The sequence below is a fragment of the Andrographis paniculata genome, unplaced genomic scaffold (assembly GCF_009805555.1).
Source record: "Andrographis paniculata isolate CXL003 unplaced genomic scaffold, ASM980555v1 Contig30END, whole genome shotgun sequence".
Classification (NCBI taxonomy): domain Eukaryota; kingdom Viridiplantae; phylum Streptophyta; class Magnoliopsida; order Lamiales; family Acanthaceae; genus Andrographis; species Andrographis paniculata.
Genome location: NW_026137563.1, coordinates 2,904,340 through 2,931,142, shown reverse-complemented (window position 1 = coordinate 2,931,142; position 26,803 = coordinate 2,904,340). Strand labels below are relative to the sequence as shown.

At 36.4% G+C, this 26,803-nt stretch overlaps 5 protein-coding genes across 9 annotated transcripts; 1 reads left to right on the top strand and 4 right to left on the bottom strand.

The window, feature by feature from the left end:
• Positions 1–80: 80 nt before the first annotated feature.
• On the bottom strand, positions 81–7,948 carry LOC127246574 (uncharacterized). The gene is made up of 21 exons (XM_051268018.1): positions 7,097–7,948; positions 6,964–7,026; positions 6,754–6,870; positions 6,445–6,679; positions 6,199–6,357; positions 5,952–6,103; positions 5,724–5,865; positions 4,801–4,863; positions 4,594–4,751; positions 4,286–4,520; positions 4,058–4,216; positions 3,793–3,944; positions 3,672–3,742; positions 1,765–1,987; positions 1,620–1,682; positions 1,421–1,537; positions 1,115–1,349; positions 880–1,044; positions 646–797; positions 418–546; positions 81–332 (listed from the first exon to the last, which is right to left on the bottom strand). Exons 1-21 carry the CDS (start codon positions 7,297–7,299, stop codon positions 311–313), a joined length of 3,015 nt encoding a protein of 1,004 aa, XP_051123975.1. The 5' UTR covers positions 7,300–7,948; the 3' UTR covers positions 81–310.
• LOC127246687 (WAT1-related protein At1g43650-like) lies at positions 3,340–5,714 on the bottom strand. Its single transcript, XM_051268199.1, has 8 exons — positions 5,458–5,714; positions 4,948–5,231; positions 4,801–4,863; positions 4,594–4,710; positions 4,286–4,520; positions 4,058–4,216; positions 3,793–3,944; positions 3,340–3,693 (listed from the first exon to the last, which is right to left on the bottom strand). The coding sequence occupies exons 2-8, from the start codon at positions 5,151–5,153 to the stop codon at positions 3,522–3,524; spliced, it is 1,104 nt and encodes a 367-aa protein (XP_051124156.1). The 5' UTR covers positions 5,154–5,231; positions 5,458–5,714; the 3' UTR covers positions 3,340–3,521.
• A 113-nt stretch (positions 7,949–8,061) lies between the features above and the next one.
• On the bottom strand, positions 8,062–11,193 carry LOC127246690 (protein LIKE COV 2-like). 2 transcript variants are annotated; one of them, XM_051268202.1, is made up of 7 exons: positions 10,926–11,193; positions 10,340–10,392; positions 10,146–10,255; positions 9,596–9,763; positions 8,927–9,024; positions 8,526–8,652; positions 8,062–8,423 (listed from the first exon to the last, which is right to left on the bottom strand). In XM_051268202.1, the coding sequence occupies exons 1-7, from the start codon at positions 11,058–11,060 to the stop codon at positions 8,320–8,322; spliced, it is 795 nt and encodes a 264-aa protein (XP_051124159.1). In that variant the 5' UTR covers positions 11,061–11,193; the 3' UTR covers positions 8,062–8,319. The 2 variants fall into 2 exon arrangements, with proteins under 2 accessions (XP_051124159.1, XP_051124160.1); XM_051268203.1 differs by having other exon boundaries at positions 10,913–11,146.
• Positions 11,194–15,092: 3,899 nt separating this feature from the next.
• On the top strand, positions 15,093–20,510 carry LOC127246684 (ethylene-responsive transcription factor ABR1-like). Of its 3 annotated transcripts, none has more exons than XM_051268192.1 (4): positions 15,093–15,989; positions 16,332–17,045; positions 19,003–19,187; positions 20,023–20,510. In XM_051268192.1, the coding sequence occupies exons 1-4, from the start codon at positions 15,596–15,598 to the stop codon at positions 20,260–20,262; spliced, it is 1,533 nt and encodes a 510-aa protein (XP_051124149.1). In that variant the 5' UTR covers positions 15,093–15,595; the 3' UTR covers positions 20,263–20,510. The 3 variants fall into 3 exon arrangements, with proteins under 3 accessions (XP_051124149.1, XP_051124151.1, XP_051124150.1); XM_051268194.1 differs by having other exon boundaries at positions 15,094–15,989; positions 20,003–20,149; XM_051268193.1 differs by lacking the exons at positions 19,003–19,187; positions 20,023–20,510 and adding an exon at positions 17,250–17,652 and having other exon boundaries at positions 15,094–15,989.
• A 228-nt stretch (positions 20,511–20,738) lies between these two features.
• Positions 20,739–26,197, bottom strand: LOC127246685 (protein S-acyltransferase 8-like). 2 transcript variants are annotated; one of them, XM_051268197.1, is made up of 6 exons: positions 25,801–26,197; positions 23,440–23,625; positions 22,291–22,596; positions 21,900–22,133; positions 21,018–21,462; positions 20,739–20,943 (listed from the first exon to the last, which is right to left on the bottom strand). In XM_051268197.1, exons 1-5 carry the CDS (start codon positions 25,837–25,839, stop codon positions 21,019–21,021), a joined length of 1,209 nt encoding a protein of 402 aa, XP_051124154.1. In that variant the 5' UTR covers positions 25,840–26,197; the 3' UTR covers positions 20,739–20,943; position 21,018. The 2 variants fall into 2 exon arrangements, with proteins under 2 accessions (XP_051124154.1, XP_051124152.1); XM_051268195.1 differs by having other exon boundaries at positions 20,739–21,462; positions 25,801–25,903; positions 25,979–26,197.
• Positions 26,198–26,803: the final 606 nt, after the last annotated feature.

Genomic DNA, 26,803 nt, shown 5'->3' with positions numbered 1-26,803 from the left:
GTGTGCGAAGATTGATAGTGCCGGCAATAATATTAAATCTTTAAAAGTCAATGAAAGAAACCAGAGAAGGAGCAGAGATGGAGGATGAGCACAAGAATTTATTGTCTTTGGATCTCTCTATGCTGAAAAATGAAGTTTGTTATTTACAATTGAGCATAATAACTTGAAGGGGCCATTTCTCTTCCATTGCTGCAACTGATCCAAAGCAAAAACGGCTGAGAATTCTCTGAGATGTATTACATTTTGAATCAAGGTCTTTGATTTTCCCACTTCTTCATAGCCTGCATTTGGATTCTTTTGTTTCTTGAAATTATTCTCTTGTGGAAGTGTATCTTCAGATTAAACATCAAACACCCTTTAACTTAGTCCAACAAATTTGGAAACTGATATCATTTCTGGCATGCACTATTCTCTTACTCTATATCAGTTCCTTTAATCTCTTCACTCTCCCCCTTGTGGTTTTCTGTTGCTTCAGGCTTATCTTCTCTGCTCTTAGCCCATAGAATGCCGTAAAGGCCGATTACCAGAATTATTGCTCCACAAACACTGCCACCACAGATTAAAGGAAAAAAAGGATTGGCAAGGGGCAACAGTGTCAGTCCAGCCAGGAAATAAAAAAACATGCCAATCAGTTATGTAGCTAACCTTCCCCAGTGAAGTGTCTCCTGGAAAAATATTGCAGAAAAGATAGCTGTAATGAGAAGTGACAGTGGGCTGAAAACTGCAGTGAACACAGGTCCCTTCTTCTCCACAGCCCAGGCTAGCAACCAGTAACAGAGTCCAGCCACTATCACTCCCTACAGAAAATAGCCACTTATGTTTAAGTGAAAAAACTAGACAAGAAGATGCATCATTGAAAACATATATATATATACACACGCGTACACAATAGAAAACAGCAAGGAGGTTGAGATTCCATCCAAGTTTCCATGACTCTGGATTTCTTTCCATTGCCACTGCCCATATTGTAGAAGTTATGCAGCTGAAAAGACTTTGTAGAGCCGTGAGACGGAACTTTGCAGGATATAGCTTGACCAGTGAAGCCTAATGAAAGAGAGCGGCGCTATTAGTCCTCGGAACGAACAAAGAAGATGATGGAAGAGTCCGGCCTGACCTGCGCAATTAGCCACAAACACCACACCACATTGGCTGTCATCATGATGAGAGAACCCTTTATCCAGCCCCCATTGGTGTAGGTTTGTTTGGATAGATGTAATACGTCTTTCTGGCTTTCATGATACACGGCAGGGCCTCTTGTAAAAGTACATAGCAGAGCTCCTAAAAGGCCTAATGCAGAACCGATCGCTTTGACCATTCCATGCCTTTGTCTTATATTCAGGCTTTCCATTCTAGCAAGTTCTAAAATTTTAATGATGTTTGTACCATTGAATCCTATGAAAACAAGCGAGGAACATTGTACCTGAAGCAGACGGCTAATACAAAGGTAATGGCCGGAATTGTGTTGACTAAGGCCGTAACAAATGTTGCAGATATATAGTTGTATGCATAGTAGGCCAGATTTAAATTCACCGTGGTCCTGAAATTGAAAATGAACAAAGAATCCACCTGAACAGTTTTCTGAAAGAACAAAGGATTTATGAACAGAAACACATACATACCCTGTAGATACCACAAGTATTTTGCAGAGCAAGGAAGCTGATAATGGAGGCCACTGCTTGTTTCTGTTTCATTAGGATGGATTTGATTGCTACTTGTTAAACCAAGTAAATATAGCAAGATGAACATTAGTACATTGCATTCAACCTCTCCATGAAGAAAGCAAATGGAGCCAATGCTAGTGCAGCAAATGCTTGTCGATGAACCACAAACACATAAGGATTCATTCCTTCATTGATTGATGCTTTAGACAACAAGGACGTGCCTGCACCCAAAAATTGTGAAAGTATCATAAATAAGTATGGTTTATTCCTCTCCATATTTCTCACACAACCTTGCAAGCTGGCCATGGAATTCGCCGGAGATCCTCCTGCAAATTATTTTGACTTCCTGAGACTGGATTCGGAAATTGAAATATAAGTGTGTCCTGATGCTCCTATACAAGGAATAACAATGGTAGTTAGAAAAATTGTGAAGGCATTTTTATTCTTGGCATGTATTGTAGCTACCATTTCAACGCCATCATAAAAACTTTCAAGCTGATTGGGAAGTTTGCATAAGTCCAGCAAGTAAATGATGATGAATACGATTAGCAAACACTTTCCATGGCCATATTCCGTGGGCCAATCTGATTTCAATTGTACTTTATATCATATTTTATAGTATCAACATGTGTTTCTCAAACTGATCTAAATCTAAAACATTTATATATGAAACAAGTTGAGATAAACTATGTGGTATTAGCTGTGCAGAATTGACTATTGACCTTATGAAGGGTTGTTAATGTCCAAAAAACATCTGATTATGTTACAAAATATACACAATCACTACTACAAATTAGACTCCCTTCTCAATAAAAGAATACCTCTTCGAACATTTTCAAGACTGACTTTCTACCCTTCTGATTTCTTTTGATTGAATTCATTGTGTTGTGAAAGAACACACAGATCAAAAAACATCTCTACTTGATTTCATTAAACACAAACTCTAGTGTCGTCTCGGCATGAAATGTTATCAACAATCATCTTTCCTTCACTCCCTTCTTACTTCTCCACCTGGTCTTCTGTTGCTTCAGGTATTTCTTCTATGCTCTTTGCCCATAGAATGGCATAAAGACCCATTACCAGCACTATGATTCCCCAAAAACTTCACCCACACCACAAAAGAAAACCACAAGTTAATTAAATGACAATAATTCCAATCTAGAAAGATGTCAATGGTTTGTGTAAGAAAACTGCACTGAAAACAGGCCCTTTCTTCTTGTTACTTCCCGAGACTAGGTTGCCACGGGAATTGAATTTCCTAGTATATCAACATAAAATATACGCGGCGCAACAACAACAACAACAGCGACACGGTTCAGTAAACCATCTATTGACCCTTCTTTGTTTATGTATAATTTCTTCAAGAACATGTCATGTGAAAAGGATTGGTTGTGCAACTGAGATAAGACACGATCCATTTTTATATTAATTAAGTTGACATGAACTGGTCATGAAGTGTATATTTATATTATGCAGATATGACTCTACTGATCTCGTGCCTAATTGTATATTACCTGTAAGAAAACCAGAATTATAGAATATCTCCAACAGCTGGAAGATTTTTGCATTAATGACTTGAGCTTCTGATCGACTGTTAATTGCAAAATCTCTTCTTTTTTTTTTTTTCTGATTTATTTTTTTGCTAACATCGACAAAAGAAAATAAGCAGCAAGGGGTACTTTCGCCGATCTAAGAGAATATCATTCCATCTGAGTCAGGTTTCGCTCCTCTAATTGAACATTTGATACTTGACTCAATGTTTCTCCTTTTCTTTACCCAAAATTTTGGTATACCTTATTCTATAACATTCGGAAATTTCATGGATTCTTACATAACATACACAACTACTACTTGATTTCATTAAACATAAACTCTATTGTCATCCCGGCATGCAATGTCATCGACAATCATCTTTCCTTCGCTCCCTTCTTTCTTCTCCACCTGATCTTCTATTGCTTCAGGCTTTTCTTCTACGCTCTTTGCCCATAGAATCGCATAAAGACCCATTACCAGCACTATCATTCCACAAAAACTTCAGCCCCACCATGAAAGAAAACCACAAGTTAATAAAATAGCAATAACTGCAATCCAGGAAAGAATGCCAATGGTTTGTGTAATACTGTAAACAAACCTTCCCCAGTGAATCGTCTCCTGGAAAAATATTGCTGAGAAAATAGCTGCAATGACAAGTGAGAGTGGCATGTAAACTGCAGTGAAAAGAGGCCCTTTCTTCTCCACAACCCAAGCTATCAACCAGTAACCAAATCCAGCCATTAGTACACCCTACACAAAGAAACATTTACAAATTTGATCCTCTGGTCCCACAATCGACAGTTTTGTCAATGTAAAAAATATACAAGAAGATCAATAGGTGTATTATGTATGTATATACATACAGAGTAGAGAACAGTAAAGAGGTTCAGATTCCATCCAAATTTCCATGACTCTGGATTTCTCTCCATAGCCACAGCCCATACTGCTGAAGTCACACTACTGAAAAGACATTGTAGAGCCGTGAGACGAAGCTTAGCTGGATACTGCTTGATCAGGGGACCCTAAGGAATCAGGACAAAAGAAATTAGTCCTCAAAGCAAACAAGAACCTCAGGGAGATGTCGGTCAAACCTGTGCAGCTAGCCACAAACACCACACCACATTGGCTGCTATTATGATGAGAGAACCTTTTATCCAGCCGTCTCGCGTGTACGTTTGTTTGGGTAGATGAAATATGTTTTTCTGGCTTTCGGGATACATTGCAGGGCCCCTGGCAAAAGTGGATAGTAGAGCCCCCGACAGGCCTAACACGGAACCAATCACTTTGACCATTCCATGCCTTTGTCTTATGTTCAGCCTTTCCATTCTGCCAAGTTCCAAAATTTAATAATGTCTTGCTTTAAAACCATTGAAGGGAACACTAGGAAGCAGAAATATACCTTAAGCAGACTGCAATCACGAAGGTGATGACTGGAACCGTGTTGCCTAAAGCGGCAAGAAATGTTGCGGATACAAAGTTGAGACCAATGTAGCTGACATTTAAGCTCACCGTTGTCCTGAAATTCGACACAAGCCAAGGATCACGGAATGTTCTTCTCTGAAAGAGCATACTCCATAAGGTTATAAGAAAAGAAGCACGTATGTACCCTGTCGAAACCACAAATATTTTGCAGAGCAAGAGGGGTGACAATGGAGGCAACCTCTGATTTCTGTTGCAGCCGTAAGACTTTGATCATTACTTGTTAAAAAGAGTAACAAACCTGAGTATCTTGTACAGGTAAAATTATACCGACCTCTCTAGATAGAAAGCGAATGGCGCCAAGACCAGCGCTGCGCATGCTTGGCGATAAAACAAAAACACGTATGGATTCATTCCTTCGGAGATTGATGCTTTAGTAAATAAGTACATGCCTGCAATCAGAGCCTCTACGAGTATCATTGCAAAATGTGGTTTGCTCCTCTCCATGTTTCTTACACAGCCTCGCATGCCAGCAGCCATGTTCGATGCCAATCTCCTTTAAACCTCTGGTTACTTCCCGAGACCAGGTTTCCACAGGAGTTGCAATATTCGATTATCCTATTCCATAAACATATATGTACACTACTTAGCAGGCTTTTGTAACAAGAACAACAATGGCATGGTTCTGTGAACCATCTGTTGGCCCCTTCTTGTATAATTTCTTGAAGATCATGACATGTGAAAAAGATTGATTTTTGCAACTGGGCCAAGATACGATCCATTTTTATATCAATTAAGTTGACATGAGCAAGTCATGGAATTTATATGCATAATTTTTTATTACCTGTAAGAAAACTAGAATCATAGAAGATCTTAAACAGCTAGAAGGTTTCTTCATTAATGAATTGAGCTTCTGATCGACTGTTATCTGCACAATCTTTTTTTCTGATTTGTGTTTTTGCTAACATCGACGAAATAAAATAAGCAGCGCGTAGTACTTCCGCCGAATATTTTCAATAAACATCATCACCTACTTTAACTATGAAATAAAATCTCTTCAGCTTTCTTCACTGCTTTCATTTCTCACATGTAATGCCCTCAAAACAGTCAAACTGTCTCATTCTCGTTCTCCTGCTTACGCTTGTTTTCTTCGATCTTGCTGTCCTTGTTGTCTGCTTCAGTTTTTCCTTCTTCGCTCTTCGCCCACAGAATGCCGTAGAGGCCGATTACTAGTAGTATAGCTCCAAGAACACTGCCTCACAAAAGAATCACGTATATAAGAATATGCAACAATAGTAATTAATCCATAGGAGAATATCTATGCTGTACTGTCCTGACCTTCCCCAGTGAAGTGTCTCCTGGAACAGCACAGCAGAGAATATAGCTGTAATAATAAGTGCCAATGGACTGAATACAGCAGTGAAAACTGGCCCCTTTTTCTCCACGACCCAAACTTGCAACCAATAACTAATTGCAGTCACAATCAATCCCTGTAAGATTCAGACGAAATATGATGAGACCACAAGTAGGGGAGTATAACCGATTTCCTGATTATGCAAACAATTGCAACAAGAACCAATCATACACAATATAAAACTGAAAGGAGATTAACATTCCATCCAAGTTTCCATGCCTCTACATTCCTCTCCTTTGCTGCAGCCCAAATTGCCGAAGAAATGCAGCTGAAAAAACATTGCAGAGCTGTAAGCCGAAGCTTAGTCGGATATTGCTTGATCAGGTGACCCTAATGAATGGAAAAGAAGAACCAGATGAAATGAAATGAAATTTATAAGCACTCAGAACAAAGCAAAAACTCAAGGTTTCCAATCACCTGCATGATTAACCACGAAGACCACGACACATTGGCTGCTAGAATGACAAGAGAGCCCTTTATCCAGCCATGTTTTGTATAAGTTTGTTTAGATAGATGTAAGATGTCTTTTTCCCTTTCCGAATACATTGCAGGGCCCCGGGCAAAAGTACATAACAGAGCGCCTAAAAGGCCTAGTGTAGACCCGACAACTTTAACCATTCCTTGCCTTTGTTTTAGGTTCAGGCTTTCCATCCTAACAGGTGCAAGATAATTCACATCATATACAGGATGGTATACGAGGACTATTACAGAACTCTCGATGTAGACCTGAAGCAGACGGCTAAGATGAAAGTGATGACCGGAATTGTGTTGGTTAAGGCAGTGGCAAATGTTGCAGAGACATAATTGAGTGCAAAGTAGAAGAGATTCAAACTCAATGTGATCCTGAAATTTCAAAATACACAGTTCGTAGTCGAGCTCCTGCAAAAATATGAAGCAAAGTAATGTGAAGCAAGAATAATGAATAGAAGCATTCACCCCGTGGAGATTGCAAATATTTTTCCAAGCAAGGGGAGCGATAGTGGAGGCGAATCTTTGTTTCTGTATCAGTTAAAAGAAGTTCGACAAATGACTCAAAATCAGATGAACATACAGTTGAGTTAAATTCAACCTTTCTAGGTAGAGGGCGAAAGGCGCCAATGCTAGCGTAGCAAGCGCTTGGCGACAAACAACAAACACGTAAGGATTCATTCCCTCGGTGATTGCTGCCTTGGACATCAATGACATGCCGGCGTAGACAAATTGTATGAATATCATTACCAAGTATGGTTTGTTCCTTTCCATGTTTCTTCCACAAGCTTGGAAGAAAACCATTGCGGATGGTGTCTCTAATACTTTAACTTTCTGCTATGTTAACAGTAGGTCACTGTTACATTGGTTATCCCTCCTTGATGCCTACTGTTCTCCATTGACAGCCATGGATCTCGGGCCTCTGAGTGCCAAGTGGGACACAAAGCTTGTAAGTTATTTTCAGACAAATTAGGGAAGAACAGATACTTCCCTAAAACTTATAAACCATTTTTCTGAATACCTTAGTGTTCGTGTCCTCCCTCGGAGAAATACTGCAATTGAAGATTTAATAAATTTGATTGTCTTTGCGTGTATTGACTTCATTCCAAGTCTTCTTACAACCTTGACAAGCTAATAACATATATAAGTCAAGCATCACAGTCCAAAGCCACCTAATGCACCTTGACTTGATAGTGATTTTGTCGTTCATTATAAACCATATATACAATTACAATCAGGAAATTTCTTGTGCTTGTTTGGCTTTCAATTTCCAACTTTAAAATATATTTTATATCATATATAGCCAAACATGTTAATAAGACAAGGAATGCATGGTCAGACACAAATTCATCATTTGATTTGCATTATTAACCCTTAACAACCATTTTCAAAATTGGCTCAAAAGATGATGACTTGATTCACAGAGTTAAGAGGAATAAATCCAAAGTGCTGAATATGTCAAATTTATATAGAATCTTAGTCCAAGTCCAAGTCCACCCTTAAGATGATGTAAACTGAAGCAGATGATTATATTGAAATATTTGTATAATGGTAGCAAACTTGTGATTGAAAAATACAGAAGCCTCTCAACAAGCCAAAATTTGGACAAAGGGATCAAGTAGTCGTCAGTCAGTTCAATTGTACACTCGGTGTATGCGCGCATATTAGCATGTATGAACTTGTCTGAACTAAATATGTACTAAAATCGAAAGCAGGTTAGATGATTCTATCGAAACTAAAAAAGCACTATTGTAAGACCAACTGCTGCCATTAAGGAGAAGAAGAGCAGCCTCTGCGAGTATCAAATCATCAGTTATAATCTGGTTATATCATCATTCTACCGGGAGGGATCCTGTAATTCGGATGGTTGGTTCTCTCCATGTGCGAAATCACCTGAGGCATCGTCATTCCCACAGAAACAATGATCTCTGAAATATACGAGGAACAGGATTCATTCATATCATCAAGCCATGCAACGATTAACAAATTTGAAATAAGAAATGAAACCAACATCAAGAGCCAGAACTCACCGATGCCTTCTCGAATCGACAGATTGGGCCTAATGATTTCTTGGGAGTTAATGAGAAATATGTCTCCAATGTATAAATGATTCGTAGGAACATAGACAGAACATAATTCTTCGTCCCCATCATCTCTCTGAAACCAAAAATATCATCAATGTTTCAAGTTGCGGGCGCCTTGCCTGAACTTGGATCGTTACAATCTACTACAGAGATTGTAAGAAGTAAATGATGTTATGACAATAAATTCTAGTTTCTGAATCCGGCAGTAATGCCAGCAATGCTTCTAACAAATGAATCATGCATAATCTTGTAGTTGAAAACAATTTCTTTTCACAAATATAAAGATTAATAAGCAGCTTGGATATTCGTTATTAAGGAGATCCTGGAAAAAAGTAGACTGAAAGTACCTGAAGAATTACTGTTGACGTAATAAAGCCAAGAGCATACTCTCCAACTCGAGGATGACGGATAATAGCAACCTCCTTAAAAGCAGTAGTATTCTGGTCTGGAACAAAATAGATACAGAAACAATCAGTCCATCAATAAATGTTTGATAATCAAGGTTGATTTTTTTAAGGATTAGATTCAAATGTCAAGAGATAGATAATTGGGACTCTCATAGCAAAGTTGAACTTGTGAAAGATGCCTCTAGCAACCAAAACTAGATGGGTACAAAATCTAAACAGCACTTAATGAAAAGTCCCCAGTCAATAATTTCCTGACATTGCCATCGAGTAATCGTGCAGCTTATGTATAAGGGAATAAATGAAACAAATGCTATGTAACAAAGGTATTAATCAGTCTTATAGCCTATCCCAAGAAAGTTCTATAAACTGACAAAATGGCTACTCTTACACTATGTTAAGGAACAAAAAGAAAAGAAAAGGGAGAATACTGATTGTACTGCTCCAGATTCATGGAAGCAATTTATTGAATATGCAACAATAACTTTTCTTCCTACATAAGCAGCCATGAAAATAAAATGGAAGAGCAAGGTATTTCCATATAACCATTTCTCCAAAAATTAGATTCTGTATTTCAATAGCACCGCAGGAAAACCATATAATAGCATTCACCTGGAGAGATTGCTGAACTAATTTGTTTGGATGCTGAGTATATATGCTTCACAAAGGGCATTCGCTTGATAAACCATTCTCCGATCCAGAATACTGTTGATCCCAACCATGATGAAGCAAATATACCAATAAAGAAAATAAATATCAACGATGTTATGAATCCAAGGCCTGCAACAGATATGAAGACATATTAGATAATATAGGTCATACCGAAATATAGCCCTGGTTAGCTATCAATGGATCCACAGATCATGGTCCCTCAGAAACAACAATAAATAAAAGTCAAGAGGACAAGAAGATAATTAGTTTGAGCTTTAGATGTCAGCTACAAAAAAAAATTAAAATTACAGAAGGGAGGCAACATCAAAATTTGCTTCAATGATTGAAATCGCAAATACTCAGTTAGTCTGATACCACAAATACTGTGGGGGGGGGGGGGGGGGGGGGTTGGCGGCGGGGGGCGCATTTCACCAGGGATAAGTGAAACAAAAGGAAAGGAGAAGTTTGGGCACATGCCAAGCCTGATGAGCATCATGAAGGGATGACTTACCAAATATGTCAATGCCTAGTCTCTCATATATAGGACTGAAGAAACCATCAACAAACTGAATAAACCACCAAGTGATGAAGAATGTAACAGCAACTGGAAATAGAACAACACTGCAATTTAAAGTTATCAGTCAAAATTGAGCATTTGAAAGAAAAACCAGGATTCATTATCAGATCTTATATTAAACCAATTACCATCCAGTCATGAACTTCTTTGAAACCCAGCTCTGAAGAACGGCATAGCATGCCTGAAGAAGTAGATGTAATACAACTACGTAAATTCTCAGGACATCAACAATTTATGAGCACTTTCACACAAGTCACAACAATAAGTAAAACTGCTTCACTTCCTAGGTGAGTGCTTTCACACAAACAAACAGCAGTTCATAAAATGTCAGACTTCAGACATTACAGTACATCTTACTTAAAATTAATTAACTTTTCATCAATCCCTTCAAAGCTAAGGCAATTTACAGCAAAATCCTGTGGGTGATCATATTTTGTGACAAAGTGTGTCATCAAAGCATCCAAACATCAAGGCTTAAACTTACAAACATCACTCCCAACACAAGCGCGCGCACTTAAAGGAGACGACATTTCATCACTTTCTTAATATAATTGTCTGAATTTCAACGCATATTTGCAGAAATTACCCAAAACTTCCAAATTCCGAAAATAGAACGTTCAACTTTCAAGCCTAGGTGGTAATAATAATAATAATAATAAGATCAAGCAATCGTTCTGGGGCAGGGGTTCTGGATACCGAACTCTGAAAATCGACCTTGCGGGTAGATGAATTGTTGGGCGAACGAGGGGTTTTGACGTAGTCTTCACCATCGTCGTCTTCACCAGGCAAAGCCGTCAATGCAACCGCTAAGTCTCTCTTCCCCCGACCACCACTATTGTCCTCCGCCATTAATCCAGCAGCCTCCGCACAAAATTACGAAGATTTACAGCAATCCGAAGCATCAAAAGGTGCGACTTTTGGAAGCCGCTATCGTAGTAGAGCAAAATTCGGGAGTTTCGTCAACTCCAAGCTGTGGGCTAGTTTTGCCTAATTCACACAGAACCCCCCAAACTATTCCATATTTCCCAATTCACCCCTAAACCCAACAACACGTGCCGAGTCTTCAGGCCCAGAATTCGGCCCAAACTGTTTATCCACCACACCCGACCCATATCCGCTCAAATGCCCCAATTAAATTAACCCACACTCTTATTATTTTTATTTTGTTAAAGGTAATAAATCATAGTAAAATAAATTAAATTAAGGTAAATTTTATAATACTCTTTTATACGTGTAAAACTAGTAAATATCTTAATTGTCTTCTTAAAAAGACGAACTATAACCTAATTTTAAAAAATAAAGATTATAAAAATAAATAATTAATCATATATTTTATAATTTAAAACAAGATTTTTACGTAATAAATGAAATGGTTTGTGTACTTATAATATGAGATATTATACAATTTATCCATTAAATTAAATGAATTGCATATTTAGGGTATGTTTGTTTGGAGGATTGGATTTTAAATCACTGTTCATCTCGTTTTTTCAGCAAAAATTATCAAATCAAATACCTATTTTTTATATTCAAAATTTTTTCTGTAGTCAAAATCCAAACCCCTAAAAAATTTTAGATGTTTTGTCGTTATTATGTTATTTGAGTGGAATTAAGTACACAAATCTTTCGGCGCTGCTCAATTTAGTAATCAATCAGTTGCCAAAAACTTTTCCTCACAGTTTCCCCATTTGGGATCAGAATCGATTAATTCCCAAACTTACTTTTACAAATTAAATGAACCAACCCACAAGTGTCTGTGCACTCATGGGAATGATTACACTCAATTGTATATATGTGAATGCATTATTATTATTATTAGCTACTATTAATTATTTTATGTGTCCAGATTGTGACAAGATAGTATTTTGTCCAATTCTTAAATCTCCAGCACCAAATTGTACGTACGAGGATTAATTATGCATATTATAATAATAATAGTAATAATAATTACGCCTTTTTCTGGTCCCATCGCCGCTTGCAATGCAGTGCAATAGAAAAGAGCATATAATTTCAGTGACTGAGTGTGTGTATTCGCTATTAAGTGAATGTGGCAAAAAGGCTAAAAGCGGGTTTTATGCCATGTGTTACAATTGCGACTCTTAATTAATGCCGTGAAATAAAAGTCGTGCTTTTGACGGCCGCAATTTATTTTATTTTATTGTTATTGTGTCGAATATTTTTGGCAATTATTTTAATTAAAATAATATATACGTGTCACGCTTAAGATTATTAATTTAACCAAAGGGCACAACATTATTATGTGGATTCACATGAGATGGAAAGTTAACATTTTTGTATCGTCTTATGAACAGAGACAAGGAAATATTAATTAAAACAAAATTGTAGTAAAAAAATATGGCTAAAATGCAACTTCAACTATTTTTCCACTTACCAAAGTAGTAATAAATAATAGCCTTAAGTTTCTCAAATTGTTATCTCGATTTGTCTGTTCTTGTCTGACATTGTTTGAATTTGTCAACTCAAAATAATTTCTTGGATAGGCACATCTTATTTTAAAAATAAAAATTCAAAGTCAAATGACGTGCTTTGATCACATGCTTGCACATTTATTGTGTCTATTTTTGCTGCATTTTTTCTATTATAATTTTTAAAAATAAAAAACATGATATTGACTATATGGGTTTAGTTTATTTTGATTCTTGGTTGGAGTTTTTATTTAAATTTTGATGTAAATATTTTTTTTAATATTACACACTCTATCATTTCGTGTGAGTTTTTTTTTTTTTTTTTTTTTCAACCTCTATTGTAATATTGGGTTGACTTTGGATATTCTTGAAATTGAAGGTTAACTTTTGTACTAAATAAAATATAATTAGAATTACATGAACCCAAGTTGCAAAAGGAAGACTAAAATCTACATTTGCCTGCAAAATAGGTGCTGAATAATTTGATATATTTATTTATTTGTTAAATTGCTCAAATTTATGATGACCATCTTCGTTGTTCACACCCATTTTTTGACCCTTAAAATAACATGAAACATGTAAAAGAATAAATATATTATCCTAATTAATGAATAAGTAGGCTGAGTGGCAAATAACGTGCCAAACTTGTCTGTATGCACCATTTCTTTATCAACAAAATAAAATAAAATAAAATAAAAAAATCAATTTTTTACACACACACACACATTTCATTACCAAATTCTCTCTTTCAAGGTTACTACCATTGAATTGACTATATGATGTAATAAATAATTTATAATACACTTATTTGTTGTTCCATTGAGAATTGATTTCGTAATTTAATTGCCTACAAAAGAAAATTCGAAGATGAAGACATATATATATATATATAAGATGGTTATGTGGGTGTCTACAGATTGTGTTCTATTCTAACTTTAGTGAAATTATAAGACGAGGTACGCAATATACAAAAGAATAAATAATAACATTAGTTATTACAAACGTGTGTACTATGTTGAGTATAACATTGCATTAATGGATTGATATGTTTGACTATAATTCTTTAATTTAATTTCATAAAGAAAGTAAAACAAGGGAGGTTACTATTTAAAAATCGTGATCACCAATGGGTGCCAAATACATACAAAATTAAAGAACAAGAAAATCGAATTTGTCATTATCACCGTTGACAAATGTTGATTGCCACTACAGAGATTAATAGTATTACGGTATATTTGGAAAACAAATTTGTAAGATTTTAACTTATTGAGTTACTTGTAAGTCATTATAAATATAATTGAAATAAAAAAAAGTATAGTTTTATATTTTATCAAAGTTTTCGCAGCTAGTTAAATTATCTCCTAATACTTCTATAATTGATTTATATTTTGTATATATTATTGAAAAATTATTGATGTAAATAAGTTTAAATGTGATGATATTTATAATGTACAATGAACTCATAAAAATTAAATATATATACTATTTTTTTTTTTTCGAACAACAAAAATGACAAAATATATACTTAGGAATAAAAAATATATTTTTATTAAATAAAGTAGAGGTGCAAAAAAAAATAGTATATTTGTAGCAGAATTTCGTTCCTGAAGATCACGTAGCTAACGTAATTCTATCATTAATTCCGTCTCTAATATCATTAGTAACAGAAAAAATAAATTTAAAGATAAAAAAATCTCGTTACAAAAATGATATTTTCTTGGAGTGTATAAAGCCTTTAATTTAACTTTGACGACACATACACCCACGCACATATAATTTTTGTATCTTCGTTTTATCATTTTCATCGTGTGATAGCCTCCCATCAAATTATTACACGAGATTAATAATTAATTTGATTATAATAGTATATGATTTGTCGTGTCATGATGACATGGCTGGTTGGACCGCCCAAACCCCTGCCCAGCTCAAAACAGCAGTAATAATTATTATTATGATTAAATATTAGTAACTATTTGCACGAGGAGGTTAAGCTTCAATTAGCTCCAAACCAATCTCACAAAATATAATATAAACCTCTAATCATGTCGCCAATCAATTCTTTCTTTCTTCTTCTTCTTCTTCTTTTTTTTTTTTTTTTAATTTTAATAATAAATAAATAAAATAAAATAAAATAACCTTTTGACATATTCATATTCATGCACTCCAGCATAAACATATATATATATATATATATAGTGATGATGCAAAGCAAAGCAAAGCAAAGGAACTCAATTCAAACACAACCATCTCTCTGAAACTACTACTAAGGCAATTAAGGAACTAAACCGACACTTCATTCATAGATCCTTAAAGCACAACGTACATCGATTTAATTAATTGTATCTCTATCTGATTTTATTAATCTGGTCAAATCCCAGTGTGAACATCCTTGCATCCTAAGTCGGCCATGCTCATATGTATATATATATATATACATAGATAGAACCTTTTCAAAAATTTATGTGATAGTTATCCGGATCCCATAATTAGAATTTGAGGGGAGTATTTATATTGTTCTGACAACTGTAATTTCACTGTTGTCCTGGCTGCTCTTATCTCTCTGTTTCTGGTTTTTGTTGTTTTATAGCCCCTCTTTGACGAGGGGAAAATACAAATAAATAAATAAATTATTAGGATTGCATCATATCAGATCATTGAATTGAATTGAATTTATTTGATTAATTATTATTACTGTGTCATACGTGCTCTACCTATCCTTTTCCTTACTTCTTACCAGTTTATCTACTCTTCTCTCCCACTGGTTCGGTTCTTACATATTTTCAACTGGATTTCTGAAGAAAATTATTCTTGATCGATTTGGATTTTCACTTGGAGCTGTTTGGTTTGGTTTGGAGAGTATTGTAATTAGCAGAAAAATCGTGTTGGGGTTCTCTCGATTAGGGATTGATTGGATTTAGGGTTAGGAGAGATTAATTATTGATTGAAATCGGGCTGTACATGTGTTTATTGAAGGTGGCGAATCAAGGGGACAGAGGTGATCGCTATGCTAGGTTACCGGCAACCGGAGATAGCGGCGGCGCCACCACCACTTCCGCCACTGCTTCCATTCCTTACTTCGACATGCAGCAACCGGATTACCTGCTATCCGCGGTGGTGTCGCCCCCTGCCCGGGGCAGTCTAACTGAGGAGAATATTGCCGCGGTGGTGACCGGTCAGCTACCCGGCGCTTTTACGACGCCGTTTGATTCTCCTTCCTCTGCTTACTCTTCGTCCAGCTCCGGCTCGTGGCCCGGCCAGAAACGGCGGCGAGATCACGACGACGGCCAAGATAGGGTTCATCGGGGATCGGGCGTCGCCGGAGAGGCGTCGCCTTCGTCTTCGATTCAACCAGGTAGCCGTAATTTTGAATCCTCTGTTTCAAATTTCAATGTCTATCTTCAGATTTTTATTTTTATTTTTAATTATTTTTTTTGTGTTTATGCATTTTCAAACTCTTTCGTCATCAGCTTTTACTTGATCTCTTCTTCATTTGAATATTACTTTCTTCAATGGCGATAAGCATCTGAATCATTCTCGAAACCATTTCTAAATTTGGTTCTGCCTTTCTTAAATTATTTTTTCCTGTCAGTTTCACCCAATTTTCTAATTCTGTCTTACTTTGCATGTACTTGCAAACTGTGCATATTATTTTTTATATAAATACGGATCCATCATCTAATTTCTTATTTCTCAGAACCGGAATCACGTACGACTGCCGCACCACCCGCCGGCGCCACCGCCGGACCGCCTCTGCAGCCAGAGTCCTCCGCCCTTTCCACCCCCGACGACACCGGAGAAAGGAGGAGACGATACAGAGGAGTTCGGCAAAGACCGTGGGGGAAATGGGCGGCAGAAATTAGGGATCCGCACAAAGCGGCTAGGGTTTGGCTCGGCACATTCGACACGGCGGAGGCCGCCGCCCGAGCCTACGACGAGGCGGCGCTACGTTTCCGAGGCAATCGCGCCAAGCTCAATTTTCCAGAAAACGTCCGAATTCTGCCTCCGCCACATCAGACTTCTCAAATCGCCATTGCACCTCCTCCTCCTCCTCCTCCGCCGCCGGCGCCTCCGACCACCGCTCCCCATTCTCTCCTCCACAGCTCCGCCGCGAGAGACTACTTCGAATACTCGCAATTGCTCCGTAGCACCGCGGAATTCCAACCTCAACAATCTCAATCGATGCTGCAGCACATGCTCTACGCTTCCTCCATCGCCGGTCTGTACCCTCCGCCGCCGTCGTCCTCCTCCGCGCCGCCTCCATTTTCCTCTCCATCGACCTCACCGTCTCCACTTCAATTCTCTAGTGGTCAAATGATATACTTCACGCCGCCAGGAAGTAATCCGCAAACTGATCAAGGCGGCGGCGGGGGGAGTAGCTCGAATTTTCCGGCGCCGCCATGGACATCCGGTCAATACCCTCCCTCTTCTACTTCCTGATTATTCTTTTCCCTTTTTTTTTTTTAAATATAATACACACAACAAGTTTATACATTTATTTTTATATTTTAATTCGAAATATTTTTCTGTACTTTGTACTTGCATACTTAGGTTAGGTCAGGTTTTAGGCGCATAATTTTTAAAAATTTACATCAAATATTATTTCTCTCTCTAGATATATATATTATTTTGTCGTCATTCGGATACAAGAAAACCAAAATCTGGAGTTTGTGTGGCACTTGGAATTCGAAAGCTCCCGGCCCCTCCACTCCGGACGAATCTAGACCACACAATGACGTGGACCCTACTCAGATGGTCGGAATTAGGAAATGTGTAGAAGCCCACCCAAAATCGTCGGGTTTCCTTTTTTGTCGAGTATTCTAGAATTAATTAATTAAAAAAATTAATTTAAGACGTGAATTGTCTGAAATACCCCGAAAATCCCATGAATCATAATGCATGCGTGTTAGGAATGATTTGCAAGTGCTTGGTTTGGTAATGATCTGACCTACCCACTGCGCTTGTATTTGTACACATATGATATACATATGTATATATGTGCGTGAATGTCTTAGTTACGTATGTTTTTTATTATTATTTTCTTAATAGTGACATGGTTCGTAATTAAATAAATAATTGCAAGATGTCGCCAAGTTGTTTTGTATTTGGTGGTACGAAAATTGTGTTCTTATGCGAATACAAAATACAGACACAAACTATAGAAGCTCGTAGTTGTTATTTTTTTAGTGTGTATAGAGTAAAAGATAATTATTTTATGAAAAATAATAATAATAATAACAAATTTAATATAGATTCTACTTAACTTAAGGGTACGGAAAATGCCGAGTCTAAGCCATTGAAAATTAGACCTCTAAAGGCGTTGATAATAGACTCCAAATTTTATTTCATTTACTTTATTCTTTCCACACACATTTACTATTACTATATTAATTATTATATTCCTCTTCTTAATTTAGTTAAGTTTTGATAGCAAGTGTCTGCTGAAGCAACTTCTTCGAAGTTACTTGACCATTTATTAATTTGGGCTCTCCATTTAGACAAATTTTTTTAAATGATATAAAAAAAAAAAAGACCGAATAGTTAATATAATATTTTAAAATTTTATTATTAAATAATATCAAATTAGTCTATAAATAAATGCTTTGTTTTCTTATTAGTAAAGAAATTTAGAAAAAAATAAATAAATTATTTGATATATGATATTTTTATTATAAATTTAATTTTGAATATAATGTAAAAAATTTGATATAATATATATTTTTAAAAATACATAGATAGTAAAAATATTGAGAAAAACTCCAACCAAACAACCTTAATAAATTCCTAATAAACAGCTATATTAATAATTTATCTTTCTCATTCTAACTACTTACTATTATTATTATTTTTTTTAAAAAAAAAAATATTAGTGGCCTTTTATTATAAAATTAAATGTATATCCACAAAATAAACATTTACTTTTGTCATACTGAGTAGTTAAAAATAGTATAATGATATTTTTATTTTTTTTTATAAAAATAATAATATGATATAAAATAAAAATACTTATAAAAAAATAAAATATTTAAATTATAATTAAACGTGACAAAATAACAATGTATATGCCTTTGATTTAATACCTTCAAAAAATAATTATATACTGTACTATATCAATATCAAAAGTCATGACAAGAACTCACAGCAGGCGGCAGATAAACTGACTCCACTCACCAAACGACGCCGTTTCATTCGTCGTCGATCCGTTTCTCAAAATCCCCAAATTCTTCGACTTCCGCCGCAGGCGGCGATCCCGATTTCGAACCCTAAAAAAAATCCAGTTTTGTTACAAAAATTGTGTTGTATATGTAATATATGTGTGCGGTGGAGGTGAGCTATGGGTTTATTTAAAAGACTCGCGGGGTTGCTAGGGATTGCGAGAGACGAGAACCACCATGACGATGCCGCTGCTCCGCTGCCATCGATACCGCCGGGGGTCGATCCAGCGAAGGTTCTTACGCGTAAAGGGTTCAGTGTAGCTGTTAAAGTCCCGGTCGAGCGGAAGCCGCCTCCGCCGCTTCTCGTTTTTTGCCCAGACGGCGACGGAGGGCTTCAGGTAATTTGACTAGGGAGAATTCTAGAAAAGGAGCCTCCCCGCTCTCTAATTTTCGGTGCTTTTGTTGAAATTGAGCGATGATTTTGCGTTTGAGGTGTTGCCTTTTCTTGCGTAATTCTGTTAATTGGGCTGGAATTGACTTAGGGTTTAATGATTTTGAGCGTTTTAAGTGTTTACTGCACGTTTAGTTCCTTCCGATCTGTGGGTTGATGATTGATTGGATGGCATTGGCTTCTAAAATTCAAAATGATTTCCAAAAATACTGTGATATCAATTAGGTTTTGATGTCAACCGACGATGATCTGGTGAATGCAATTGAATGAATTGTTTAGCTGCTGTTAAGATTACAACCATGTGATGAAGAACTTTTTTGAAGGGCTTAGGATGTGTTATGCAGTGTAGAGAATGCCATTAACAATAAAAATTCTGAATTGATTTTACAATTGGGAGCCATATACCTAATGGGCATGGCCCGTTTCTGCAATTCCTACCCATAACAGCCAATAAATGGTTACTGTTGTATTTGTTCGAATCTTTAAGTGTTCCTGAGTTAGAGCAGGCATTGGTTGAACTTAGAAATATAAATGGCAGTCATTTTAGTGCCTGTATGAGATTTGTTGTTTCAGATAATGGTTCTACTGAAATCTACTGAGGTGCCGATATTGTGTTCTGATACTACTATTTATCTGCTAAATGGCAGTTGAGAGTGAGTTATGGTCTTAGTAGTATTTCATTTAGCTTCTTTACAAACTGGCTTTGGTGCTGCCATTGTAGTTACTTCTTGTTATATTCTACTGGCTCAATAATTTCTGTAGCAATGATGCTCAATCCTCAGGGCCTAAGATGGTATGCAAGGCGCCTTAGAATGGATGAAGATGGAGACATTGCTGATGAATTCCTCGTCGAGGTGTCACCAGATACAGAAACAAGCATGGTAGAGCCTGATGATAGATCCATGCCAAGATTCAAAGTGAAGTACAACACGGTATCCGCAAAGGTGAGGAATCTTGCCCTCTTACCCAATGGCAACATTCAACATCTTGTGGAGCTCCAAGGCAGGTTAGAATGGTTGTAAATGACCTGATTGATGCAGCCAGCCAGCCAGCAGCTCATTACTTTCTGGGACAGTGATTTTCATCCACTATTGTTTCATCCATTTAGGGGGAGGGGAAGGGAATATGGAACTATGGTGTGACAAAGTTTTCAATATTTTTTTGCTGGATTATAGTTCTTTACAGCAGCCTTAGAATTGTACCATAACCTTCTACATATCATTACTTACCACACCAGCAAATTCAAAGTTGAAAATTTTCTTGTGTTTTCCACTTGCTGTCAGTGAAAAAAGCTTCCCTATAGGAGGAAACACGTCACAAACCTTTTCTACCCATAAGGGTCATATGTAAGTAACATAAAGACATCATGAAATAAGTAATCTTACCCAAAGAAGTTAATTACACAAAGAATATCGATTCAAGAAATCAGAACATAACTCTGCACATGCTATCAATAGGAGACACAAACCAAGTCGAAATAGAAACCAAGAGGAGGGTATACAAGAAGAAAAGGGACATTTTCCCCAGCACAGCACAATTACATAGGCTTTGTAGTTTACTAATTTCACAAAAATATAGAAAAGGGAAAATCAGAACAAATCCAAGTACTAGACAAGAGAAGAATATGGGGATCACAAAATTCAGCCTAAAAACGGGTAATAAACTTGAGCAGATCTTGCCCCGACTAGTCTTCCCTCCCAAATCTAAAATAGCAACAACAGCAGCCATCAGATATTTGCAGAGATCCATACAATTAATAGGCAATCATGTCGCGCACCTCATTGGTGTGCTTCTTTTGGAGCAGCATCATTCGCAATTTCCCAGCTCCCACTTTGCCCCCAATTCGACTGCACAGTCCGTCTGTCAGAACCTAAGGCGGAATCAGCCTCGGATGAATTATGATGAGGCACGTCGCTCCCTCTACTCCGAATGTCTGAGTCGATATCTTCAATGTTATGGCGCTGTGAGATTTTCAGAAGATCCCCACCAATGTCTAGATCATCTTCCACCTTCACCCGCCGATCGTCTCCCACATCCTCAGCTCCAGCATCCCGGGGGGTTGCCATAGGAGGCCTCTGGGGTTCCTCTTGTACTAAAGCTCGGAAGTTGTTCCTCGAATCCTTCACCTTTGTACAGAATACTTCGAGAAAATTATTAAAACAACCACGATCGTAGACATTGAGTCTATTGTCAGCTCTGTAACGGAAGTTCTCGTAGGTGGTCTGCAAAAGGAAGAACATAGAAGATAATCTTTATTAACTTAATATACAATGGATGAAAACTATAAATTTAAAATGATTCTTGATATCTTAAACGCTACAGGTAGCAAAAAAATGCTTAGACTCAAACATATGAAAAGTGAATGCAAGTGTACTATCTGCAGCAATGCTACCGGGAGCCATTACCAATATTAGGGCTGTTATTCCAACTCCATCTTTTTATATAGCTTGGGACCTAAGTGGTATGTTTACAGTGATACATGTTTATTGATAATTATCCTTAGAGATTTAAACACCGGGTGGCTTGCTAACAAGTTCAAATTAGGCAGAGAAACTATCCCTTCAATTTCCACTGATAACAATATGCTAACCAACAAACAACACAATAGCACAAATGCACAAGCACAATTGGATCATATGTACAAGGATCAGAGGATGACCTGATTTGTGCTTATAAGGTAAAGGTGAAAGCCAGTGAGCCCGCCGACAAACCATAAGGCTATAAAACAATAGGCCATCAAAATCACTGATGCTGGTGATTCTTTCATAGCCCTCCACACAGTACCGTCATGATCATCCATTAGAAACTTGATGTAGAAGGCAGATATAGCAAACACATAGATGCAAAGAAGTGTTGCCGAAAAGACGAAACAAAAGAAGTAGCGATAGTTTCTCTGCACATTAGTAGGGGGAAAATGGAAGAATAAGAATGGGTTAGGCTTATAAATCAGCAATTCAACCAACAATTAAATAGAATACAGCTGAAAAAAGATCTTGAGAAGGGGAAAATAATTTAATCAAAGTAAACAAACTGATGATGGAATAGCATACCAATCCTATGCACTGGCCAACCCAGGGACAGTGATGATCGAAACGCTCCACGCAGTTGTTGCAGACAGAACAATGTGAGCAACGAGGCGGACGGTATAGCATACATGTATCACAATATTTAACACGGACAGGTAGCCCATTAACAATCACTTCTTTTGTTCGAGCGAACTGAAGGCTAGGTGTCTGCCGACCACCAGCCTCCATTGATGCTGCACTCTCATAACGAAATTCTTCTTCTGGTGGGTGTGAATTGCGGGGAACAATTCCAGGATCTCGAGCTGAAGTTAGAAGAAGCAGCACCAGCACCTGCCAAAAGCAACAAGGAGAGAACGGTAAACCACTGAAAGATCTGCAATAAAACATCACTCACAAAACAGTACTGATGCAAAGATGAACAATATACTAAATTAGAATTGCAGGTTCATTTTCCCTGATTTCCAAATTCAAGAGTAAAAGTCATAAGAATAGTACAAAGAGGAAGGATGATGGTTCAGTCTTCAGTCAAACCAGTCCATGTAAAAATATGTCTTCCATTTAGATTTTAACAGTAATTATGATATATGAAATAACTTCCAAAAAAGTGTTGGTCAATGGATAAAAAACCAATAATTATAATAAATGCATCTTTAACAAAATGACTTTATAGTGCTGATGTCCTTTTCAATGAAGGATAGAAGAAACTAGAAGGAGCTTATGTCCACACAAAGATGGATTTCAGTATTTAAAAATCCAGAACCATGCGAATGAGTACTTAAAGACCACCACTTAGCATGGTATTGAAAATTAAAAGATTCATTAGCATATTCACTAGCATGGAAATATTATAAGCTGAGAGCTAGTATTTAATACATATTGCAATGCTTGTAATATTTATAATAAGAATTCAGCCCTCCACTCTTTGAATTACTATGGTATCTTTTGGTGCGAACTATATCGAACTATATCCCGTAATGTTATGAAGCACAGCCAATAACAACTAAGGAAACAAATTCCAAGCAACTGCCGAATATAGAAGTTAATCCAGATAAATTAGAAATATAGCTAAGAGTCCTTACACCTTTACAAATGGAAGTGAAAATAATTAAGTGAAAAGTGCTTGAAGCAATTAGGAAAAGAAGAAATGACAGAGTAAAGGATTTAGGAACTAACATGAACAGTGAAGATCACAGCAACTATCATAATTGCATATCCCGCATTGTAGGATGGAAACTCATGACGAAGATGCCTTGCAACAAATACGCAAAATATAGCAACTGGGACAGTTATTAACAACAAGGTGAGAAGCAATGACCTTGCATCAGGGCCAAATATCAACCTACCACCAAGAAAAAAGATCTGCAAAATATATAGACAACATACCGCATGATTAGCACATAGCAGAGCATTCAGAGTGCTACTAAAATTAACAAAATGTTCAATTGTCACTTTGCGAATACAATGCATGTAGAGCAAAATATAATCAATATTATATGAAATCCTCGAACACAGTTATATTATATAAAGTGTCTATTTGTACTTTTGTCTTGTTTTTAGCACTTGTTCATATTTGTTTTTTGTTAAACCCCTTTTCATTACATAGTAACACCATCAGAATGAAATAATTCATATAGATGTAGTATTCACAGAAACTATTGACAATTTCAAGAAACATTTCACAAGAAAAATCTGACATCCTATTAACAGCAGCAGTCAATATTGAATAAAATCTTTGAAGCAGGGCATTCTTAAACAGTTAAATGTCTTTCAAACAACTTCCACAGTTGCCAAAACAATTCATTTAACTATATTCATGAGGAGAAGAGAACTCCATATATTATAATTCTTCTCAAAGAAGTTCATCTCATTTTTATTTTATTTTATTTTATTGTATTTTTAAACTTTAATCCCAATAAGAGAGAGGGAATCCTTTCTCAGTGCTCAGACATGTCCCGATGATCCTGCTGGATTGAGCAATAGAAACAATTTTCAGCAAGCACTCAAAAACTTGGGCCTTATAATTGTCTTTACCGTTCCAAGTTCTGAAGCAAGGTACGAATAGAAATTCAAAGGTAAGAGAAACATAATAAACACATTGCTATTTCTTTTAATGTACTGACTTTAGCAGTCTACAAATTAGAAGACAATAATTTGCAATAGTCTGCCATTTTATACACGACCATTGAAACAGAATTCCACCAGCCATTCACACTCAGAGGTAATAGAATCTCATCAAAATTTCCATACTTCTTAAATAGTAACTAAATTACAATCTAAAATTTATTTGATCCCATCTCTAGAAAAAAATGTGGCCATCAGATATGGAAAATCGATCTTATTGACATGTAGGTAAAGATACATAATTACATTTCTTTCAATTAATTAAACTCCTGTCAACCATAAATTTACTTATTGGTACTTGATCAAAAACCTTGCGAGGAACGTGTGGTTCAATTACGTTACCATATTGGTAAAACAAAGTTGTTGCCATTTATAACACTAGTCTTTTTGATCAATTAAATAATAAATTAGTCTTAGATGCTCGACATAAAGTATACAAGTTATCTCCACCTCGCAACAGATACGTCAATATGATAGAGGCATATATTACTATAATATTCATAACCAAGATATTATGGATAATTAGTTCCATAATGCTCAAACATGCACATCATTTATTGTACCGAACTTGAATTCGGAAGCCCTTAAATGAGGCAGGCATATAAGATGAAGTAAAAACAATTTGAACACATCCTTGCATTAAGTAGAAACATCTGTATTTTCCATTGGTCTCACTAGATAAAAGAAATGCATTTTGCACCAGCACAACATAGCAATCAACCCCTTAATTCCAAGAACAACGTGCATTTGTTCGTCAATCAATTTAACATCTAGTTTGTATGAAAGTGTTGCCCAACATTTCCCAAAATCAAGGAACTACAGCATTAGAGACTGCAACACACAAGCTCGAAAAAATCTGGAGTAATTGTTCCTTATGGATAGGAACCATGTTATGTCATAAGCTTCCAAGTTCATCAGGTTAACCAAAAAGAATTATTTCGGTGGTGCCGCTACAAGGTGATTAAGCTTAACTTGAAGAATGAAAGCAATAGGTAACCAACCACATAAAACCCTAGTTTCACTTGTTCAACGAACAGGCAGGAACAAGACATCCACTCTGCGTATAGCCCTTCGCAATCTATACGATTTTTCAAAATACATCAAAGAAAAGTTAAGCAGACAAAAGAATATCCTTCACAGCGCCATTAAGTCCAAAACACCTACGATGTTCAGCTGGACAGTATTCACTCACTTGAGAAAAAAACTAAAGGAAACATAAACAAACTGAAAGCCCTGAAATTCACTGGCTTTGATGCTAAATCCAAACAAAAACAAACAAGCCGAAACAACACAGTCAATCAAACTAATACAGAAGCACAACAAAAAACTCAACAACAAAAAAAAACGAACAAAACCCATAAGATGAAAAACAGTCAATTAGAAAGAAAAATGAACAAGAAAAACAAATCTCACATTGTTCCCCTTCCAAACCTCGTGCACGCGCTTAGCCATTCAGCGAAAGAACACCAGCACCAAAAAATCAAAAAACCAGAAGCAAAGAGCCGCCGCAGCTACCCTGGAAACGAATCGGAATTTTTAAACTTGCAGGCAGCACTGTTCATCGCATTTACACACGGATATAGAGTAAAACCTTCCAGTAATTAATTCCCCCTGCAATAATTATAGCGGCCGAATTCGAAAAATGCTGCGGATTAAGATGGGGGGTTTTTAGGGATTTTGAAATACTCCGCCTCCCCTTTGTGATCTGGCGAGTGATGATTGACAGTCTGGACTCTGGAGGGAGAGAGGAGAGACACACTGAGGTTTTGGATTTGGAGTTTCCACTCTATCACAGACCCAACCTGAATCAGGATTCCTTTTTTTCTTTTTCTTTTTCCTTTTATATTACTACTATTTATTTTTTTGTTTTTATTTTTTTTTAAAGAGAAATAAAATTACTTATTTTCTTAATTTTGGAATGTTCTTAGGAATTAGTAACTTAATTCCTGATTAAAATAAACACCCATTTTCAATACTCACTAACCTGACAATTGAGCAATAACATAATAACAACAATGGTAACAATACAACCCATTCTTTAATTAATTTCTTATTCAAAATAGTTCCAAAATCGAAGTGCTGGCCATGTCACTGATTACTGAATAATATTATTATAATATAACATTGTCCCTACACAAATAAAATTATAGTTATACGTAATTAAATTGTAATCAACCCAATACTTTTTCTCAATCCTTGTGTTTATGTTTTGACTGGAATGAGACAAAGACCGATGAATTAAAAAGGGGTGCCGTCTGCATACTTTCTGTACTTATTTTTCCCTCTTTTATTGTTCAAATATCAATTGTTACATTTTATTTAAATTTCAAAAATAATGTAACATGTTATGTGCATCACGTTCGGCAGGTGCAGTTTCCATGTGGTACATTACCCCTCCAGTCACCATTTACTTGAA

Coding starts and splice junctions, on each gene's coding strand:
- LOC127246687 (XM_051268199.1), bottom strand. CDS start 5,153: ATGGCTGCTGGCATGCGAGGCTGTGTAAGAAACATGGAGAGGAGCAAA. Junction 4,711..4,800: donor ATATTTGTGGTTTCGACAGG/GTACATACGTGC, acceptor GTCGAATTTCAG/GACAACGGTGAGCTTAAATG. Junction 3,694..3,792: donor GAGACGATTCACTGGGGAAG/GTTTGTTTACAG, acceptor GTGGGGCTGAAG/TTTTTGTGGAATGATAGTGC.
- LOC127246574 (XM_051268018.1), bottom strand. CDS start 7,299: ATGGTTTTCTTCCAAGCTTGTGGAAGAAACATGGAAAGGAACAAACCA. Junction 7,027..7,096: donor TTCGCCCTCTACCTAGAAAG/GTTGAATTTAAC, acceptor TAACTGATACAG/AAACAAAGATTCGCCTCCAC. Junction 1,988..3,671: donor TTTGTGGAATGATAGTGCTG/GTAATGGGTCTT, acceptor AATAATTTGCAG/GAGGATCTCCGGCGAATTCC.
- LOC127246690 (XM_051268202.1), bottom strand. CDS start 11,060: ATGGCGGAGGACAATAGTGGTGGTCGGGGGAAGAGAGACTTAGCGGTT. Junction 10,256..10,339: donor AAGAAGTTCATGACTGGATG/GTAATTGGTTTA, acceptor TTTAAATTGCAG/TGTTGTTCTATTTCCAGTTG. Junction 9,764..10,145: donor ACTAGGCATTGACATATTTG/GTAAGTCATCCC, acceptor TATCTGTTGCAG/GCCTTGGATTCATAACATCG.
- LOC127246684 (XM_051268192.1), top strand. CDS start 15,596: ATGTGTTTATTGAAGGTGGCGAATCAAGGGGACAGAGGTGATCGCTAT. Junction 17,046..19,002: donor GGCGCCGCCATGGACATCCG/GTCAATACCCTC, acceptor CGGGGTTGCTAG/GGATTGCGAGAGACGAGAAC. Junction 19,188..20,022: donor ACGGCGACGGAGGGCTTCAG/GTAATTTGACTA, acceptor CTCAATCCTCAG/GGCCTAAGATGGTATGCAAG.
- LOC127246685 (XM_051268197.1), bottom strand. CDS start 25,839: ATGGCTAAGCGCGTGCACGAGGTTTGGAAGGGGAACAAT. Junction 23,626..25,800: donor AGGTTTGGAAGGGGAACAAT/GTGAGATTTGTT, acceptor TATATTTTGCAG/ATCTTTTTTCTTGGTGGTAG. Junction 22,134..22,290: donor TTGGCCAGTGCATAGGATTG/GTATGCTATTCC, acceptor ACTAATGTGCAG/AGAAACTATCGCTACTTCTT.